At 48.3% G+C, this 17465-nt stretch overlaps 1 protein-coding gene across 1 annotated transcript in view; it reads right to left on the bottom strand.

The window, feature by feature from the left end:
* Positions 1 to 17465, bottom strand: part of HK1 (hexokinase 1) — a 38549-nt gene that overhangs the window by 7994 nt on the left and 13090 nt on the right. The window contains exons 4-14 of the mRNA XM_063164224.1: positions 14893 to 15012; positions 11327 to 11422; positions 9474 to 9573; positions 9208 to 9391; positions 8884 to 9039; positions 7027 to 7260; positions 3734 to 4038; positions 2682 to 2830; positions 2462 to 2581; positions 1511 to 1606; positions 713 to 812 (exon numbers count right to left, since the gene is read on the bottom strand). Of these exons, the coding sequence (XP_063020294.1) occupies positions 713 to 812; positions 1511 to 1606; positions 2462 to 2581; positions 2682 to 2830; positions 3734 to 4038; positions 7027 to 7260; positions 8884 to 9039; positions 9208 to 9391; positions 9474 to 9573; positions 11327 to 11422; positions 14893 to 15012 (1660 nt within the window). The remainder of the gene's footprint in view (positions 1 to 712; positions 813 to 1510; positions 1607 to 2461; positions 2582 to 2681; positions 2831 to 3733; positions 4039 to 7026; positions 7261 to 8883; positions 9040 to 9207; positions 9392 to 9473; positions 9574 to 11326; positions 11423 to 14892; positions 15013 to 17465) is intronic.

Here is a 17465-nt window from a genome sequence, read left to right as displayed (position 1 = left end):
CCCAGGCTGGCACAGCTCTCCAGCACATGCCATCTGGGAATTGTGGCTGCACTCTGCAGCTTTATTCTGAGACACCACTTGTCACCCTGATTTTTTAGGATTTTCTAAGCGTTCTGATGTTTGCATCCTTGTAACAAATTTTTTCACATACTTTTTGTAAATAACTTACAGTTTTGCATTCTTTTACAGAAGAGGAAAAATTTGATAGACTGTTGGTTTGTCCAGTGTCATTGGAGAGGGGGCACTGTCACCCTCCAACCCACTGCCACTTTTGAAAATCTATAAATGTTAGAGTCAGAAAATAAACTTCCCTTTTTCACCTTGAAAACAGCAGTGTGTTTCATGTTATTTCGTGTCCTATATTGACAAGCACTGGCTTGAGGAAAGCTGTGGGGCACCAGAGCACCCAGCAGGGACACTCTGACAGGCTAAACTAACAGGAGCTGCTGAGGCTCCCTGAGCCCATATTTGCTCTCCTCCCCTCTCCCCCTTTATGTGCCTTTATCAGATAAAACAGGCAGGATTTATTGTGCATCACAGCCTCTGCTCACCTCCACTGATTGTGGACAGAACTAAGCTGGCTGTTGAATTTTGCTCTCTTTTACTCCTAGGAATCCTAGCTTTATTTTGAGTTAACCACAGGGATGCCTCCAGGAGAACACAGGCAGATGTGTGGATGTGCTGTTTGATAAAAAGCAGCTCTAGCACGTACCCACAATGAGCCCAATCTCACAGTTTGGATCTTCATAAGCACAAGTCATCATTGTGCCCACGGTGTCATTCACCACAGCCACCACATCCAAGTCAAATTCCTTTGGGAGAGAGAAAACAGCAGTGAGAAAATGGCAGTGAGTCCCTCCCACCAAAGGGGATGATGTAGTGAAAAACAACTGAAATCACCAGCCTCATTTCACACATGCAAAAACAGGAACCTAATGTACCAGCAGGCAGCCAAGGTATGTGCTCTACCTGTCTTCAGAATGAAATTTATCCCTGGCTTAAGTATGTTTAAGCACATATCTTTTACACAGGCACATGGTATAAACATTCACTATCGCAGCAATTGTGTAGCAATTCCAGTAACAAAGCTTTTAAGACTTCCTTTTCACTGGCTGATAAAATCTGTGCAAAATTAACACCTTTCTCGGGCTGTTTTTCTTCCCTTCCTAGAAAGTTTTGGCTAAAGTGGTTGAGGCTTTTTCAAGATCAAGAAGAGGAGGAGAAAACTGTCCTTCAGGGTGCACCAAGGTGCATTCCTACAGTCATAATTTCAAAAACTCCTTTCTCCATGCATGTGGAAATTGCCACAGAGTTTGAAAGAAGCCTTGAAAGTTCTGGCAAATGTGGAAAGTCAGAAGCCTCTGGGGAAGAACAATCTTCTGTGCAAGACAGGAGGCACAGTCCCTGTCTACAAGGCACACAGATCCTGTGAGAGGGAGCCAGCCTGACCCACAATGTCTGTCAAGTCTGGCGAGGAGCAGAATGAGGAAAAAAGAGAAAGAAAAATCACCTCTCTTCTTTTAATTCCTTCTCTAAGTAAATATACCACATCTTCTCCCTCACAGTCTGTAGCTTTGAAGCCTTTTGTCCAATTGAGAAGGATACCCTATAAAGCAAGAAAAGAGGTTATCAAGTAGGACTCAGATGTTATTCTGTACACTTAATATCTCAAATACCCAAACTCTTCTGTAAAGCATCACTTTAATGTTATGTTTTACAGAAGAGTTTCTGTGAAAAGGACTATCTCCTCAGTATATCAAATTTGTATCTAAAACAACTAATTGTGATTGGGCTCTAAATTTCCAGAGCAATGCAACAAACTAAAAAAAAAAAAAAATAAAAAAAGAGGAGACAGGAACAACAAACTCAAAAACCCAAAGAAGTGTTATAGAAAATATGTCTTTCTTGAAGGAAACCCCAGCTAAGCACACAGGAAACTATTAACAGCTGCAGAGGTTGGTGTAAGGACGTGGCAGTGAAGAAATTGAACACAAAAGTGCAAAGAACCCAAGTCCATTTGTCAGGGGTGTGCTGCAGGCCACCCTGTCACCCTTAGGGTGACACAGCCCATGGATTCTGGTGCAACCACTCCATCCAGTGAGACAAGATCTTCTGGGAGTAGGCACTGGCAGCAGGGATGGACTTTTGCTTACTGCCTGCAGAACCAGGGAAGTGGCCCAGACCAGCAGGTTTACACAGTTGGAAAAAACATAATGCCTTAAAAAAGGGCTATGACCACCATGGAAAATTTAAATGCTCTTATCTGTCACAGCCACGGGCAGCATCTGCATTACCACCCTTAAAGGGACTATTTATAGGAGCAGCTGTACTGGTCAGGGTCAGCACAGGAACCTTCCCCTTGTGTGACCTTCCTGTAAGTGTCACATGGGTGACATGAAGGCACAGAAACCAGGTCTGGCATAGGCACAGAAGCAGATTGAAGAGGTACTAAGGAACTTACAGCATCCAGACTGGTCTGCTTGCAGGGGAAGGAAAAGGTGAAGCCAAGAGGAAGACGTGCTCCTTTAATCCCCATATAATCCAGGAAGTCAGAAATGCAGGTAACGATGTGATCAAACAGCTTTGAAGAGAAAAGTCATAATATTTGAAGTTGCACACGTTATGTGCTCTTAAGGAGTTATTTAAAAAGCAGCAGTGCAGCCAAAGAGAAGCACAAATACCTCTTCTCCTGTTCCCTGCATCACCTCTATGGGAATGGCGTAGATCTTGTTGTGCATCTCCACTGTTCTCCTTTTACCACTGCGGATTTTCACCAGCAAAACTCTAAAGTTTGTCCCTCCGAGGTCAAGTGCCAGAAAGTCTCCATTCTCTGTAAAAGAATATGCGTGCATATTTGAAGAACCATAAGTAACATCTGAAGAAATGCTTCTCTCAAAGTATTTTGATAGAAAATCTCCTAAAAACTCAATTGGGAAGATCTTCATCAAAGGAGGACTTCAGATGTTGCTCTGATTATTTTGTTTTCCTTTAAATCAACAAGGGAAAAAGGACTTACACAACTGTTCCCTGAGAGAGAGCTGAAATTTGGCCAGCCACCCTGAAATGCAAAGCACCCAAGGAATGGGTACTTTGAGTTTGGGTTTATGATCACAGTGTGACAGCGTTCACAGGGGTTTTGGGATTGAGGGAAGAGACGAGGATCTGACTCCATGGTTCAGAAGGCTGATTTATTATTTTATTATATATATTACATTAAAACTATACTAAAAGAATAGAAGAAAGGTTTCCATCAGAAGGCTAGCTAAGAATAGAATAGGAATGGAATGATAACAAAGGGTTTGTGGCTCAGCTTTCTGTATGAGCCAGCTGACTGTGATTGGCCATTAATTAGAAACATCCAATCACAGATTCATCTGTTGCATTCCACAGCAGCAGATAATCAATGTTAGATAATACATTTTGTTATTGAGGCCTCTCAGCTTCTCAGGAGGAAAAATCCTAAGGAAAGGGTTTTCCATAAAAGATGTCTGCAACATCCCAGCTGTGGTTTTCCCCCTCAAGCTGTGACTGTGCTTGCACCCTGAGGCAAGTACACGGCATCAGGCTGCCAGCAACCAGCACAGGGGCCAGCACTGAGATCTCCTCCTTTGCACGGCTCAGGCTCCTCTTTGCTTGCACCAGATCTGCTCAGCTTTGCCAAACCCCGCACTTGGAGCCCGTTTTGAGGCTGTAACCAAGCCATCACCCCCACCGCAGCGAGGGCGCGCTCTACCTGTCCCATCGGGCGTGCTGCGCACAAAGGTGGGCAGCATCTTCACTTTGGCCGTGTCGTGAGTCTTCTTCTTCAGCCCCGCCTCCATCTCCGCCCTCATCCTCTTCTTCACCTGCAGCAGCTGCTCGTGGGTGAGCTTGAACTCGGCCAGGGTCTCGTCGATGAGGCGGTGCTGCTCGGCCAGCCGGTACGCCACGGCCGTCACCATGGCCGCGCCCTTGCCGCTGCCGCTCTCCGACAGCAGGAACCGCACCTCCGAGTCGGGCACCAGGCGCCGCGTGGTCTTGTGCAAGCGCCGGGCGTACCTGCGGCCAGGGGAGGGGAGGGGAGCCTGCGAGGCCGGCCTCGGCACTGCCGGGCCCTAAATCGGAGCTGCATCTCCCCAGGAGCAGCACTGCCCAGGCCCTGAATCTGCACTGCCCAGGCCCTGAATCTGAGCTGCATCCCCCCAGAATCTGCACTGCCCAGACCCTGAATCTGCACTACATCTCCCCCAAATCTGCACTGCCCAGGCCCTAAATATGCACTACATTCCCCCCAGAATCTGCACTGCCCAGGCCCTAAATCGGAGCTGCATCCCCCCAGGATCAGCACTGCCCAGGCCCTGAATCTGCACTGCCCAGGCCCTGAATCTGAGCTGCATCCCCCCAGAATCTGCACTGCCCAGACCCTGAATCTGCACTACATCTCCCCCAAATCTGCACTGCCCAGGCCCTAAATATGCACTACATTCCCCCCAGAATCTGCACTGCCCAGGCCCTAAATCTGAGCTGCATCCACCCCAGAATCTGCACTGCCCAGGCCCTGAATCTGCACTGCCCAGGCCCTGAATCTGAGCTGCATCCCCCCCCCAATTCTGCACTGCCCAGGCCCTGAATCTGCACTACATCTCCCCCAAATCTGCACTGCCCAGGCCCTGAATCTGCACTGCCCAGGCCCTGAATCTGAGCTGTATCCCCCCCGAAACTGCACTGCCCAGGCCCTAAATCTGCACCGCCCAGTCCCAAAACCTGCACTGCATCCCACCCAAAATCTGCACTGCCCTTCCCTGCAAAACCTGCAGTGCCTTCCCCCCCAGAATATGCACTGCATACCCCTCAGAATCTGCACTGCCCACACCCCAAAATCTGCGGTGCATCCCCCCCAAAATCTGCACTGCTGCCCCACCAAAATCTGCGCTGCATTCCCCCCCAAAACCCCAAAATCTGCACTGCCCATGCCCCAAAATCTGCACTGCCCATGCCCCAAAATCTGTACTGCTTCCCCCCTAAAATCTGCACTGCTCCCCCCCAAAATCTTCACTGTCCTTCCCTGCAAAACCTGCGGTGCCACCCCCCAAAATTTTCACTGCCCTTTCCCCCAAAAATCTGTGTTGCCCTTCCCACCAAAATCTGTGCTGCATGCCCCCCAAATCTGCACTGCCAACACCAACCCAAGGCAAGGGGAGTGGGCAAACTCACCATGCTCAGACTAACTACAGCCTCTCAAGTAGGAAAACTGCCAGGGAAGTGCAGTTCTTCCCCACTTCTCCTTCCTCCTGAATTTCTAATTTCTTCCTCCCTCCTTCCTCCCAGATTTCTAATCAAAGCCAGCAAAAAGCAGGGGAGAGCATCAGTCTCATCCCCTGAACCCAATCCTGGATGGAGAAACTCCCTGGCTGCAATGCTGCTCCAATTCCCTCTCCTGGGGTTCTCTCCCGAACTCACTGGTTTAGATGGTGTGGGAAACAGTTAAGAAACCAAAATTGTCCATGTTCATTATCTTAACAATCCCCAGACCTTGCCCAAGCTGGAAAAGCTAGTCAGAACAGCACTCTTGGAAACTTTTTTGTTCCATGGTTTTCTTTAACACAGGAAAATAGCTTTTTCAACAAACAATGAGAAACTGAAAATGAAACACTAAGCATACTTCTCCTTTCAGAGGTTTCCCCATGAACATAATTTTCTGATTTCTACATAAATCTATACAGCTGTTTCACTAAAAGTGTAACTTTCAAGATGGGGAAAACAGGACAAAACCAGTTTTTTAAAGGCCACAGAAATCTAAGCACTATTTCCCCACCCCGGTTTCCAAGTGTATCTTCAGAAAAGACTGGCAAAAATAGGGTTAAGAATGGGAATTGAACTGGAAATGGAGGTGAAGGTGAATTAATGCAGATGTCCTCACAGCCCAATCAATGGGCACAAAGTAGTATTTTGTACAAAGAAACTCTCCTCTCCTCCCAAGAGGTCTCTTGGTGATACCTTAAGCTATCTCAGATCACTGTAGTTTTCCCTGACTTTGCAGTACTCAGTCACTCGGGGTTTTTGCTTCTTTTCTTCACCTAAAAGACCTCTCTCCTTTCCAACAAGCTCCCCAGCTCAGACCTGGACTCTTGTGCCCACAGTTTGGGTTCATCATCTCACAGCCCACCTGGGTGATGCCCTGGGACCACAGGCAAACAGAGACCCCTGGATGATGTCCTGGGTCAACAGGCAAACCAGAGACCCCTGGGTGATGCCCTGTGACAACAGGCACACCAGAGACCCCTGGGTGATGCCCTGGGACCACAGGCAAACCAGAGCCTGCCTGATGTCCTGGGACAACAGGCAAACCAGAGACCCCTGGGTGACCCTGGGACCACAGGCAAACCAGAGACCCCTGGGTGATGTCCTGGGATGACCCCTTTACAAACCAGAGCCCACCTGGGTGATATCCTGGTACAACAGGCAAACCAGAGCCTGCCTGGGTGATATCCTGGTACAACAGGCAAAGCAGAGCCCGCCTGGGTGATGCCCTGTGACAACAGGCAAACCAGAGCCTGGCTGGGTGATATCCTGGTACAACAGGCAAAGCAGAGCCTGCCTGGGTGATGCCCTGTGACAACAGGCAAACCAGAGCCTGGCTGGGTGATATCCTGGTACAACAGGCAAAGCAGAGCCTGCCTGGGTGATGCCCTGGGACAACAGGCAAACCAGAGACCCCTGGGTGATGCCCTGGTACAACAGGCAAACCAGAGCCCACCTGGGTGATGCCCAGGGACGACCCCTTTGCAAACCAGAGCCCACCTGGGTGATGCCCAGGGACGATCCCTTTGCAAACCAGAGCCTGGCTGGGTGATATCCTGGTACAACAGGCAAACCAGAGCCCGCCTGGGTGATGCCCTGGTACAACAGGCAAACCAGAGCCCGCCTGGGTGATGCCCTGGTACAACAGGCAAACCAGAGCCTGCCTGGGTGATGCCCAGGGACGACCCCTTTGCAAAGCAGAGCCCGTGGCAGCTGAAGTGCCAGCAGCAGGAGAGCAGCACTCACTGTGGGTGCATCTTGTAGAGGGAGCCATCCACGCCCACGGTGGTGCGCAGGCGGCCCACGCCCTTGTTGTCCCTCAGCTGGTTGAGGATGGCCCCCAGCGTGGAGGCCACCAGGTTGGCGGAGCGGAAGGACACGATGGTGCACACGTGCTGCACGGCGATGCAGTCCTCGGGGGACGGCTCCACCCCCAGCCTGGTCAGGATCTCTTTGGCTTTGTTCAGACCTTCTTTGCTCCTGCAGAGGAAAAGGGCACTCCTCAGCGGGTGTGTGCTGGGCTGCGGGACTGAGGGACCTCCAAACATGGGTGTCCCTGCCTGCCTGGGGTTTGAGAGAGTCAGGAAGAACATTTCCTGGAGATCTGGACTAGAACGCTCCGTGAGGCTTGGAACATGCATTCATTCACAGATGGAAAAGCTTTCCATTAAAGCTGCTTCCACTAAAGCCACATGTTTTCCTGGTGCAAACATGCCACCTACAAACACTGCAGGTACCAGGCACGGCGTGCCACCTACAAACAATCCAATGCCAGGTACCATGGCAGCCACACCACGGGGAGGACCTGGAGCAATTCAAGTGTTTTTTCATTACAGTGATGCTTGAAACTGCAAATGGCTTCTCTTGAGCATGAAGCAGCAGCCCCACAGTTCAGCACACCTAATCCCACACTCATTCCTTTGCATGCCTGGATAAATTAAGCCCGGTGTGAAAGACAAAACCCTAAGCAAAGGTTGCCTAAGCAATTTCATCCTAACGGGTCTCTTTTCAGGCTTTTACAACCCCACTGAATCTCTGCCTCTTACATTTTATTTTTCCTCATTAGCATCCAGGCTGAGAGCAAATCTTCTGGCCAAACTTCTCCTTGTCCAGCTCAGCCATTTCCCACACAAAAATAAAATGGATATATATCTTGTCATCCCTAAGTGCACTCCATACATCTTTTTAAGGACTCTTGCATCTTGCTAGCACCAGCTAGAAATTTGAAGCTGTACAGGCACGTACCCCCCACTTATAACCAAAGCGCCTCTTCAGGAAGTAAGGTGGGATTTCAGGGCAAATTTTTCCTCTTTGTTACTGAATTTCTCAATAATTGCATTTTTTCTCACTGCTGTTCAACAATACTTTGGTCCACAACACAGACCTCTGTGGTTAAAACAAATTAAAAGCTAAAATTTAATGAAAAGCTGTTCAGACAACGTGGTCTGCAGGGAGAGGGGTAAACTGTGGCAGGAGGAACAGGCATTACACAAGTTACTGGCTGTTCTCTTGGAGTCATACTTGCCATTTCAAAAAGAAAATCCAGCCCAATGACTATGGTATAAACTATCCCAGTGATGTGAATTTTAAAAACACAGTGGGGAAGAGCCTGTGAGCACTGAGCAAAGGGGTGATGACACTCTAAGAAACCAACTGGCACATAGCTCAGAGGTCACCGTGCAGCACCCGGCCCTGCCTACGAGACTGAATGCTCTGCCTTGTCACACTTGTTTTCCTCCTGCCCAGCAGTCCCAGGGATACAGCAAGGAGCAGCACAAGCATTTCTAGGAGGCACTAAGCCAACTCACTGCCATGTTTAGCTGCGGGGTGGCAGCTCTGTGAGCAGTGAGAGAGGTACTGCAGCTCGTACCCTGAAAGCTGCGTGGACTGGCAGATTTTAGAGCTCCTCCCAACACAGAAGAAGGGAGAAATCTCGGGGAGGAGGGCACACACTGTCTGCTGGGGGTCCCCACATGCCAGCTCTGTGCAGGCAGTAGAGAATGGCAGATATCCCCAATGCAGCACACAAAGCAACAAGAGCAGGAAAATTAACATTCAGAGTCACTGTGAAGCCCCAGGAGTGAAAAGGGATCCATTACTCACTTTTCAATGGCAGAAACATGCTTTGTCTCAAACTTCCCTTTGGTGAGAAGCTCAGGGGTGATTCTCCCCTCAAAGAGCAGCCCCTCCTTGGCCATCTTCACCAGGATGAGCCTTACCAGCTCCCCCATGTACAGCCCACTGACCATCTTCTCAAACCTGCAGGAGAGGACAGCAGTCACCCACGAATCCACGGGCAGCACTGGGAAGCAGAGCCCAGCCAGAGCTTTGCCTCACCACAGACAAGGCTTTACTGAGCTGCAGAGTTGCTAACACAAGAGAGAAACGGGGCACAGAGCAGAAAACACACGTCCACAAATGACTCACAGCTGCTTGCCAGGATTCAGGGATCCGCGGTCAATCTCCCGATCGAACTCGGTCCTGATGTCTTCCAGCGAGCCGTCGTCCCCAAAGGCCCCCCACTCGGTGTTGATGCACATCCTGCCCTCGTCCCCCTCCACCAGGTCGATGTGCCTCATCTCCTCCATGTAGCAGGCGTTGGTGCCCGTGCCTGGGGGGAAGCAGAGCAGGAGGTGCTGAGCGGGCCGGGCAGGGGCAGAGGCAGAGCCGCCCGCGCCCGCCCCGAGCGTTACCGATGATGAGGCCGACTTCGCAGCGCTGGTCGTCAAAGCCACAGGTCATCATGGTGCCCACGGTGTCGTTCACCACTGCCATGATGTCTGCATCATAGTCCTGGGGAGCAACAGGGCACGGGCATTTTGCAAAGAGTTCTCAGTGAGTTACAGACAGCAGCTCTGAGTTGCCTTTGATGGTGCGGTTTATTTTTTTATCTTCTGCGTAGGTAGGAAGGGTGAGTTTGGCTCACATCTTTACTGGTTCAGAAGGTCACAAGACTCCTAGTTACAAGATCTTTTAAGGATTTATTGACTAATAAAACACTATATATGTTTCTGACTCAATCCTTAAATATTTCATCTTATGGACTCATGCTACAGTGTAAGCTTTCTTTGTCAATCGTATTATAACACACAAACCTACATTACTGCATTCTAAACTTCTTGTTTACCCTTGTAGCTACTTTCATTTTTATATCTTAAACTCTAAAACTCTCAACTTTCCTCCACTTAGCTTAAAGTGTTTCTGCTTCAAACTATAAATCCACATTCTTGCTTCTAGCACCTAAGTTTGGAAGCTTTTCCCAAGGTCTCAGATCAAATCTTGTGTTTAATTCTAAACTTTGGCTGTCAGGCCCAAAGTTCTGAGAATTCCCTACATTTCAAATTCCAACAGCTTGGGCCACAGGGCTGCTCTGGAAAACGCTGCTCCTGTTCCTCACCGGTTTCCTTTCAGCAAAGAGTCTCACAGGGAACAGGAGACAAATAATCTGTCTGAATACCACAGCTCATCTTTTAAAATATTCCCTGTTCTGTCTGCCAGCTCCCCATCCCACGTAGCCAAGAAGGCAGTGAGAGCAGACGAATGCAAGCAATAAAACAGCACCAGGATCACTCCAGAGAGCACAGGCCTGCTCTCACATAAGCACACAGGCAGGAAAGAAAAGGCCTATACATGAGGGAGAAGGAACTTTGCACTGAAATATCATGGAATGGTTTGAAGCAGTTGCTTGAGGCATCAATCTAGAAAATATTTCTTATAGGTTTACTTCAACCATCAATGTGCTTTATTTCAAGTGAAGATTTTCCTACTAAAATAATGTAATTAAATAAATTACATGCAGCCATTTCTTTCCAGGTCCTTCCGTGTGTGAGATTCTGCCAAGTCTAATGATAGTAACTGACTCCTGTAATGTTGTTTGGAGAGGGCAAAACTCAGGTTTGCTTGAGTCCACAACTGCCCAAAGAAAGCAAATACTTCACACTTTCCAGTGAATTTTTGGATGCTGAGTAATCAGCATATGACCTGGCTGCAAGCATCATGCAAACCCAAATTCATTCCCTCTCATGCTCGGTGCCTTTTTATTTGTTTAAATCAGCAACCTGGTCACCTTGACTCTCTATAAAGTCAACACACAGAAACTGCAGGGAGCAAGAGCCTGCTGAGCCTGAAATCCCCTTCTCCTCAGCTCAGCTCCTCTCCTGCTCCCACGCACAGCAGGTGCACAGCTCAGCTGAGTCCAGGAGAAAAGGAGAAACAAGTTTCTCAAGAATGGGACTTAGTGCCGGTATCACTGAAAAGCCACAGCACTGCCACACGGCACTTCTCCAGTTTCTGAAGAGTGATAAAATCACTGAAGGTTGCCAGCAAAAATCCACGACGCAGCAACTCGGCTCAGAGCTGTGAGGAAAATCACAGCTTCCACACGGCAGCTCTGGCGCCGCCTTGTTTCTCCAGCAAACCCACGCGCTTTCATGCAGGGAAGCAGAGCTCCACCACCACTCAGACCACCTGCTCAAGTGAGTGACATGAAGAGAGGTCCCTGACAAAGCTGAGATGCAGCTAAAAGAGAAAAGGGAGTGCAATTTACCCCGCGTTTCTTGATGGCCTTGTTGAGCAGCCTCACGACGTCTGCCCCCTCCACTCCGCTTGCTTTGAAGCGCTTCGTCCAGGTTATCAGGAAACCCTGACAAAACAACACAGCAACATTCAACATAAGACACACGCTGATTTTTTTCTTTTTCCTTAAAAACAAGATTTTATACCTCAAATGAATCTTCAGGTCTCTTTTCTCACATGACCTCTGTGACTGTGTTCACAGGGGTCCGAGGATGAGGGAAGAGATGAGGCTCTGACTCCATGGTTCAGAAAGCTGATTTATTATTTTATGATATAAATTATATTAAAATTATACCAAAATAATAGAAAAAAAGGATTTCATCAGAAGGCTGGCTAAGAATAGAAAAGGAATGGAATGATAACAAAGGCTTGTATGTCGGACAGAGAGTCTGAGCCAGCTGACTGTGATTGGCCATTAATTAGAAACAACCACATGAGCCAATCACAGATGCACCTGTTGCATTCCACAGCAGCAGATAACCATTGTTTACATTTTGTTCCTGAGGCCTCTCAGCTTCTCTTAGGAGGAAAAATCCTAAGGAAAGGGTTTTCCAGAAAAGATGTCTGTGACAGACCTCTAACAATTGGTGATCTTAGAGCCTAATTACAGTGAGATGAAAGATGAAAATTCTTTTCCCCCATCCCTTGCTAGAAAATGGTGTGTTTGCATTTTGTATTTTCAGCCTACTCTTCTCCCTGCTACTCCTCGACAGTTTTTCTTGGAAAACCATTTGATCCTTTTGGGCCATGGAAATAGAGTGCTTTCAGAAAAAGCTGACTGTACAGGACTGACTACAGAGCAGGGATGTGATGCTGGCATGTCCAGGATTCAGCTGCAGTGGGGATCAGGCTGCTGCACATTCACTGCCTGGGCTCCCATCTGTCTGGGCTTATTTAACTGTGGGATTGTGTTTATGGGTTTGAGGCAAATGAAAATACTGGAGATGTAATAATGCATGTCCCTACTTTACAGCACAGATCAAAAAGGAAATCCTGGTATTGAATTCTTTGCCTGCAAACCATCATGAGGAGCCTGCAAATCCCCCAAGGTAATGACTACACTGATTTTTTGCTATTTGCATAATTCCTGGCTGAATCAGAGCATTCAGTGCACAGGTAAATAATAATAAAAGAAAGAAAAGAGTATTGACAGTAATCAACTGACAGAAGGACAACTCAAACCAGCTCAGCTTTCCATACCCACCACAATATTCACATCTGCCACAACAGGAGTCCAAGCAGCTAAAAACCAGAAAAGCTGAAGCTTGTAGGCACAAGCAGCCACTGCCCAAGCATATGTTTGCCCATATCTCAGCTTAAAAGTCAAAATTTCCCTCCAAACTGAGACAGCTACAGGGAACAGAGGGTCAGGGCAGCTCCTTCCAGACCAGGGGATACTCTCCTACCCCTTGACCACAAACTCAGTTTGTGCAAGTTTTGCCAATGTGCTGCCCTCGTGGGCACCATTTAGAAACCCAGCAAAGCCCCGTGCTGCTGGGCAGGGAAACTGTGGGCAAAGCTGGCACAGCCTTCATGGGCAAAAAGGGCACCTTGTTTCACTAAACTTTTATAAGGAACTGGTCAAACCACACTGGCAAAGAGCAGCTCCTCTCAGCGTGACTGGCCGCTGTGCTGGAGGGAATTTCTCCTTCCCCAGCAAAGCCTTGGCAGCAGGAAGGAGCCCTTGGAACACAGCAGGGTTGAGTGGGGCCCAACCATGCAGTGCCCATCTTATCACCCTTGGAGCAAACAGGGACCACTTTGCCTCCTCCTGCTCCCCAAGCACAAGGAAACAGCACCCAGGCAAGCACAGCCTCACAGAAGCAGCAATCCAAGAACAAACCTGGCCCACAGAATCCAGAGAAAACATTTTTCAAACACTCAAAACACATCAGCAAGACTGTCGATATTTTTTTTTTTTTGTTGTAGGATTTCTCTTCAGGAGGAACCCTCCCTTGCCTTGTTACTACCCCACTCCACTCTGGCACTGCTCGGGTGTCCCCATGGCCCCCCACGTGCTGCCTGCCCCTGTCCCACACGAGCAGGACTCCATCCCAGCTGGCTGGAGCAAACCAGCCCACAAACAAGCACCTTTCATCATGCAGCAAACAAACCTTCCCAAGGGCAACTCAGCTTCACAGCCACAACACCAGCACGGCTCTGCTGTGGTCAGGAGCCTCACCGTGCACCACAGCCAGGTGGGAGAGCTGCCCCAGGATCAACTCATCTCCTCTGACTGATGCAGGTGAAGGCAGCTCTCTGCTCTGAACTGCTTTCAGACCCTCAGTTAGTCAGCACCCTTGGGTTCAGCTCTCAGCACTGCCCAAGTATGAAATGTAATGAAAATCATGGCCTCACCTGCCCTCCTCAGCACCAGCATCTGGGGGGCTGTTGCACCAGGCTAACCTAGAGAGCTGCAAGCTGGAAAAGCAGGTCATGCTTTAACAGGGCAACCTCTGTGTGTTTCGTGCAGATTTAACTTTTCCTGTGCTCTTTGCTACACCGTTGCCATGGCAATGCTGTACCAATGCTGTACCAGGAGCCTGCTGAGTCATTTGTGGTACAAGGAGCAAAAGGAGGAAAACACCACAGCATCCTTGCCATGGGAATCTCAGCAGCCAGTGCACAGGCTGGTTATCCCATCCTTGCCATGGGAATCTCTGCAGTCACTGCACAGGCTGGTTATCCCATCCTTGCCATGGGAATCTCAGCAGCCAGTGCACAGGCTGGTTGTCCCATCCTTGTCCTGGGAATCTCACCAGCCAGTGCACAGGCTGGTTATCCCATCCTTGCCATGGGAATCTCTGCAGTCACTGCACAGGCTGGTTGTCCCATCCTTGTCCTGGGAATCTCACCAGCCAGTGCACAGGCTGGTTATATCCATCCTTGCCATGGGAATCTCACCAGTCACTGCACAGGGTGGTTATCCCATCCTTGCCATGGGAATCTCACCAGTCACTGCACAGGTTGGTTATCCCATCCTTGCCATGGGAATCTCAGCAGCCAGTGCACAGGGTGGTTATCCCATCCTTGCCATGGGAATCTCTGCAGTCAGTGCACAGGCTGGTTATCCCATCCTTGCCCTGGGAATCTCATCAGTCACTGCACAGGCTGGTTATCCCATCCTTGTCCTGGGAATCTCAGCAGTCAGTGCACAGGGTGGTTATCCCATCCTTGCCATGGGAATCTCACCAGTCACTGCACAGGGTGGTTATCCCATCCTTGCCATGGGAATCTCTGCAGTCAGTGCACAGGGTGGTTATCCCATCCTTGCCATGGGAATCTCTGCAGTCAGTGCACAGGCTGGTTATCCCATCCTTGCCCTGGTAAGCAGTAACACTGAGGAGCTCAGCACAAAACATTGGCTGTCTCCTCCTCTTTTGTCACCCAGCTCTTTCAGGCAGAAACATAAACACAAACACAGTCTGACAGTGAAAGATAATACTCATTTATCCCCAAAACGAGACCTGTCTGGGATACTGCTTTAATGACATGGCAGCTCTTCTGTGTATTAAGAAAATTGTGAAATCTTCTTACCTCATCTAGCTTGGATTGTCGACAGGGGAAGGAAAATGTAAACCCAACTGGCAGTTTCTTGTCTTTGATTTGTTGTTTCTCCATAAAGTCTCCCAGGCATTCAGCAACATGATCAAAAAGCTGTAAGAAAAATATAAAACCACTGTGATTAGAGATACAGCTTCAGGGAGAAAATGTTTCAAACTTCACATGAAAACTGCTCTGAGTGAGGGGAAAGAGGAAAACAGCTCTCCAGATTTTAAAAGATGTATAAATGGCATAGCTATGAAAGTACTCTCAAGCAGGGCATATTAACACCTTATTAATACATTATGAAATGCACTGTCCTTTTACACACCTAATTCTGCAGGCATCTTTTACACCCATATAAAAACACTTCCTGAAACAAGAGGCTCGTGGCTCTCAAGCCTGCTGTAACCCTTCCACTTAACATCTGATGAGAACAGAAATGCTCTTTTAACCTTTCTATAACAGGAAGGAGCCAGTCCAAAGAACATTTGGGATCCAGTCCCAGAGGAGGTTGAGCACTTTTACAGTGATGCAGAGAAGACATCTGCTTCACTCAAGCATTGCTGAGAGCAGAGAACCCAGCACTTTGCAGGAGCCACCCAAAAGAACATCATCTCAAATCTATTCCCAAAGCACACAATAAGCAAACAAAAAGGAAACCCGAGGGATTCATCTAAATATTTCCCATGTTCTGAGAAACAACCCAAAATGGGGATGTTTTCTGCATTGTTTGAAAGGTTGAACTATGCAGGCAGCCTGCACCAGGCTTGTGGGTACCAACTCCCACCCAGATGGCACCTGTGACCACGGCACTCTGTGTCCCTGTCAGCCAGGCACAAAGCACCTGGAAAGCCCCTCAGGCAGACTGCTATGCTCAAAGCTGAAACCAAGCCTGAGCAATTGAGACAACAAAACCACAGGTTTGTATTTACCAGCACCAGAAAGCCAGACATGCCTTCAACTGACCCATGCCACAGATGGATGGCAAGCTATTAACAAGTCACTGCCTGCCCCAGGATATAACTGGGCCTCACATTTTAACTCCCTGAAAAACAAAAACCCAAAGAAAATTAAACAAATCCTGTCTACAGCATTGGTGGGATGAGAGGAGGTAATCTGCCTAGAAGACTGGGGATAACTGGGAGGGAGTGCACAAAGACATCTGTTGGTTCCAATTAGCCCACACAGCTTTATTAAGAACAATTGAGAGTCTTGGAGAGACAGGAATGTACCACAGACAGACTGCAGCAATTACAAAGGATGAACAGGAATATTCTGTCCTTCAAAGCAGGTCGAGAAACAGTGTGTGTAATGTTACAATTAAACTGAACACCTTAAAGTCATGCCTTAAATGAGGTCAGATTTGATTAAGGAAAAGTACAGTGGTTTCCCAGGGAGAATGTTGCCATTCATTGCCCTGGGCAAATCAAAGACATTTTCCTGAGCCCACGCAGAGAAACAACTTGGGAATGCAATGCACTCTGCTGCACTTCTGGAAGACAATCTTCAGCTGTCCAGATGAGGGACAGAGGAACTAGGAAAAGAACTACATTTACATAATAAAATATGGCAACTTCTCCAGGAGGAACACAGAAACAGCAGGAGGCTGTGTTTTGATTATGCTTCCCATCTGAAAGTATCTTGCTGAATACTCAATCCTACTAAACTTTCAACTGCTTCCAGGACTACAGGGTCTGATGCAGGGTCTGGCTGTGCTGCTGCTGCTCATAAACCACAGAGGGATGGCATGGCTCTAAAGCAGAAAAGAGACAGGCATTTATTGGCTTTGCTACCACTGACACTCATATTTTTTCCTGAGGAGACTAAAGTGTGTGTCCATGCCCACATTAACATTCAAACCTCGCCAGTGCCAAATGACTCTGACTGGACAGTAGAGGCAACATTACAAAAATCCAGTAAAATTTCATTAAAGTAGGGAAGGTGCACTGAGGAAAGAAATCAAAATCTTCTTTTACCCACAGATTTGCAGTAGGGAACAGTGTGAGCCAAATATTTTATCATATGTCAAAATTATGGACAGAGAGAATGCCACAGCCAAGAGGAAAGGATCAGTCTGATTTATAGACCTGAGGCAATACAGCCTGAGACCCTGAACAGATCAGGCTTAATTCCCCTGACCAAGGAGCTGCCTCTTGGGCTCCAAGAGGTCTACACAAGGATGCATTTGGCCAGCAGACAGGAGACTTGGACAAGCAACTGGAGATCCAAGCTCAGACCCAAGCCCCTCAGTGGGGATGCTTTAAGGAGCAAGGAAACCACAGTTTCAGATCCAGAGAACAGCCACAAATCCATAAGTTACCTGCAGTGGTGGCAGAACACAAAAAGCAAGACCAAAATCAAGTCTCAGGTACATTCCCATTCACTGAGCTGACACAGGAGACAGGACTCTTACAAATTTTAGACCTGCTACTACACTGCTGAAGTGAATCAGAGTTTTACCCTTGACTTCAATGGGAAACTGTCTGTGACTGGCAAAACTGTGAGCCCATGCCTGACAGATGGACAAAACTGGAAGCTTGAATGCCGTGAAGTAGAAAATACCA

Source organism: Melospiza melodia, chromosome 9 (assembly GCF_035770615.1).
Source record: "Melospiza melodia melodia isolate bMelMel2 chromosome 9, bMelMel2.pri, whole genome shotgun sequence".
Taxonomy (NCBI): domain Eukaryota; kingdom Metazoa; phylum Chordata; class Aves; order Passeriformes; family Passerellidae; genus Melospiza; species Melospiza melodia.
Note: the sequence above shows the minus strand (reverse complement) of the source record. Positions and strands in the feature narration are given on the sequence as shown.